Source organism: Protobothrops mucrosquamatus, unplaced genomic scaffold (genome assembly GCF_001527695.2).
Source record: "Protobothrops mucrosquamatus isolate PMUCROS unplaced genomic scaffold, P.Mucros_1.0 scaffold1353, whole genome shotgun sequence".
Lineage (NCBI taxonomy): Eukaryota > Metazoa > Chordata > Lepidosauria > Squamata > Viperidae > Protobothrops > Protobothrops mucrosquamatus.
This window is the reverse complement of record NW_015387547.1, coordinates 775,816-779,108: the sequence shown is the minus strand read 5'-3', so window position 1 is coordinate 779,108 and position 3,293 is coordinate 775,816. Positions and strand designations below refer to the sequence as shown.

Here is a 3,293-nt window from a genome sequence, read left to right as displayed (position 1 = left end):
AAAGCCAAAATGGAGAAGCCATGTGTGGAAGAAACTAAGAACATCCTTACTGTTTCTATTGGTATGAAGAAGCTAAGTAGCAGCTAAGTGCTGCTATCAAATGACCTTAATCCAGTGGTCTATAAAACCCAAAGTTTTAGGAGTTTGCTGGTCTCCAGCATTGAGGAAGGACATCAGTAATAATCTTAGATAACCCATTGTATTTGCCTATCAGTCTGGGAATGGTTATTTGCAAACAATTTAAAATACATCATTCTATGATGAAGAAGATCATTCACAAAGGTTGGCCAACATTGGGCTACGCAACAGGACAATGATCCCAAACACACCAGCAAATCTACAACAGAATGGCTGAAAAAGAAAAGACTCAAGGTGTTGCAATGGCCCAAAGTCCAGACCTCAACCCGATTGAAATGGTGTGGTGGGACTTCAGAAAGCTGTACATAAACAAATGCTCACAAACTTCAATCAACTGAAGCAAAGTTGTAAAGAAGAATGAGCCAAAATTCCTCCACAGCAATGTGAGAGACTTATTAAGTGACACAGAAAACGATTACTTCAAGTTATTGCGGCTAAAGGTGATTCTACAAGCTATTAAATCATAAATTTTTCACATATGGCTTCTCCATTTTGGCTTTCTTTATGTAAAATAAATGATGACATAGTGTAATGTCATGTTGTTCATCTAAGTTTGTATTTGCTTACTTTTAAGAACAGCTAAGAACCAGATTTTTACTATGTCCTCATAGATAAGACCATAGAACTAAAAAAGGATGTACTTTCTTTTTCACATGACTGATTCAAACACAAACGTAGTCACATAATAATGTGTAAGAATGAACGTTTTGGTGACAGGATGACATAAACAGCTTCCAGTTTAATTGAATACAAAAACTGTTGACATTTGTTTAATCGTTGTTTCCCAGGCACTATTGGGGACTGGAAGAGCACCATGACTGTTGCCCAGAATGAAAAGTTTGACCGTGTCTTTAAGGACAGGATAGAAAAGCTGCCCTTCAGGTTCTGCTGGGATATTCAGGAAGATCCTGAGCCTATTTCCAGTTCAGCGGAGGAAAATAATGTGTGATACACACCTTCAAGTGGCTTGAATCAGAGATGACCTTCCAAGAACGGTCTTTCTGTAACCTTGTAATGCTTAAGTCTCAACTCTGCAGAGATCATAGAACAGAGCAACATCAAATTCTATGTTATTATTAAATATTGTATGGCATTTGCTTATTGATTTATATTTCCATTACTGACTGACTCTGGGTGTTATACATGAAATAAAACCCACAAAGACAACATAGCAAATAAAAAAATATAATATCAACAAAAAAATCCAAAACTGATATAGCCACAACAGCCAGACCCATTTATTATACTTTCCGCCTCCCTGAAGATATATGTTGCTTGATATATCATCTAGCCCAACTCCTAAGAGAAAAATCACATTTTTAAGGCTTTTTTTTTCTTTTTTCTTTTTGAAGGCTAACAGACCCGCAGCCCTACAAATCTTGGCACTCTGTGGGTAGGGTGGGGAAGACACTGAACCAGAAAACGCATATCTCCTGGGTCTCATCCAATGATATTATTTATTATTTAAACAAGTTCATATAACCACCAACTCCTACATGATGCCTCTAGGTCAGTGGTGGCGAACCTATGGCACGGGTGCAAGAGGCGGCACTCGGAGCCCTCTCTGTGGGCACACGTGCAGTTGCCCCAGCCTCGCTTCCCTCTGTGACCCCCTCCTCTCCAGCAGCCCCCCTGAAGGAGAGTGACCCCTGAGCATGGCCCACATGGAGCAGCGCAGCCAAGGACATGGCAGCCAGGCAGCATAGACAAGACTCTGCCCTCACACCCCATCCTGCACAGTTGATGCTGCAGGGTGCGGGCAGAGGGCGTGACCGCCATAGTGCTGCTGGGCTGCCTGGGCAATCTGTGGCGGGCCCTGGAGGCGATGAGTGGCCCTGTGGGCAGGGGGTGGGGCAGGGGGTAGAGTGGGGGCGGGGCCAGTTTTTGGGCACTCGGTCTCTAAAAGGTTCGCCATCACTGCTCTAGGTGGCTTATAACATTAAAATATCAGTGTAAAAACCCATAGCTTCTCTACCCACCCCAGCAACAGCGACCACACAGTTACACCATGACTGGCTCCTTATCAGTTGGGAGTCCCCAGACTCATTGACAAAATCACGTCTTCAAGACCTTCCAGAAAGGTAACAAGGTGGGGCCAATCTTATCTCTAGGGAATACTATTCCAAAGGGAGGGAGTCACCACAGAGAAGACCCTTTTCCTCAGTCTCACAAGATGTACCTCCATAATAGATGGGACCTGTAACATACCTTGTCTTCCTGCTCTTGTGGGTTAGGATAACAAAGGGCAGGCGGCCTTTCAAACATCCTGGTACCAGGCCATGTAGAGGTTTAAAGATGATAACCAGCATTTTGAACTGCCTCCAGAAGCAGATCAGTAATCAATGCAGCTCCCAAAAGAGGTGGTGTTGTTCAGTTGCGAAGTCATGTCTGACTCTTTGTGACCCAGGGACCACGACCTGCTTCTTCTTCTTCTTTAATATTTTATTGATTTTTAACAATTACAATCTTTAGTGCTTAGTAAACAACGTGTTGTCTGGGTTCACACATTTAACATTAACTTCTTCCATATAAATCTGTTTAATATTGCACAATCCAGTGTTTTTTCCCTGATCCTCCTTTCTTCCCAAACTGTTTACATTTTTCCAACACTACGCAAATACCACTCTTGCTACTATTAATACATACAAAATTGAATATAAACATCCTCAGCATGTTTTCTAGTATTATACAAATAACAATAATACCAGTTTATAACCTCTTTTCTAACCAATTTACATTTCAAATGTATTTGCAATTAAAATCTCCTTATTAAATCAATATCCTGTTTTTTAAGTTCTTATTTAAGTTTAATTTCCCATCAATATTCAGAATATCTTTGTCAATTATGGTTTTCTCAAGATTAGTTACATTTATGTAGCAAAGAGTTTCATTTATAGACGCCATCCTCGTATTTTTATATTTCCCTTATCAAAAAAAAGTGCTATTCTAATTATAAATCATATCTTTCTTATTATAAAAATCTAATTATATCTAAGGGTTATCCATTCTTTTAATCATATTCAAACAAATATTTAATCATATAATGTCCCCTCTGGTAGGTCAAATCTTCTATTTTTTAAGTCTAACTCTAGCTTTCTTCCTTTGCCAAGTAGCTTTCCAGGCCAAGGCAATTAAATTGCCAAAGAATTTTTCCT

At 40.0% G+C, this 3,293-nt stretch overlaps 1 protein-coding gene across 1 annotated transcript in view; it reads left to right on the top strand.

Moving 5' to 3' along the window:
• Positions 1-1,203, top strand: part of LOC107292475 (amine sulfotransferase-like) — a 10,865-nt gene extending 9,662 nt beyond the window's left edge. Inside the window, exons 6-7 of the mRNA XM_015821566.1 lie at positions 310-439; positions 927-1,203. Of these exons, the coding sequence (XP_015677052.1) occupies positions 310-439; positions 927-1,087 (291 nt within the window). The 3' untranslated portion in view covers positions 1,088-1,203. The remainder of the gene's footprint in view (positions 1-309; positions 440-926) is intronic.
• Positions 1,204-3,293: the final 2,090 nt, after the last annotated feature.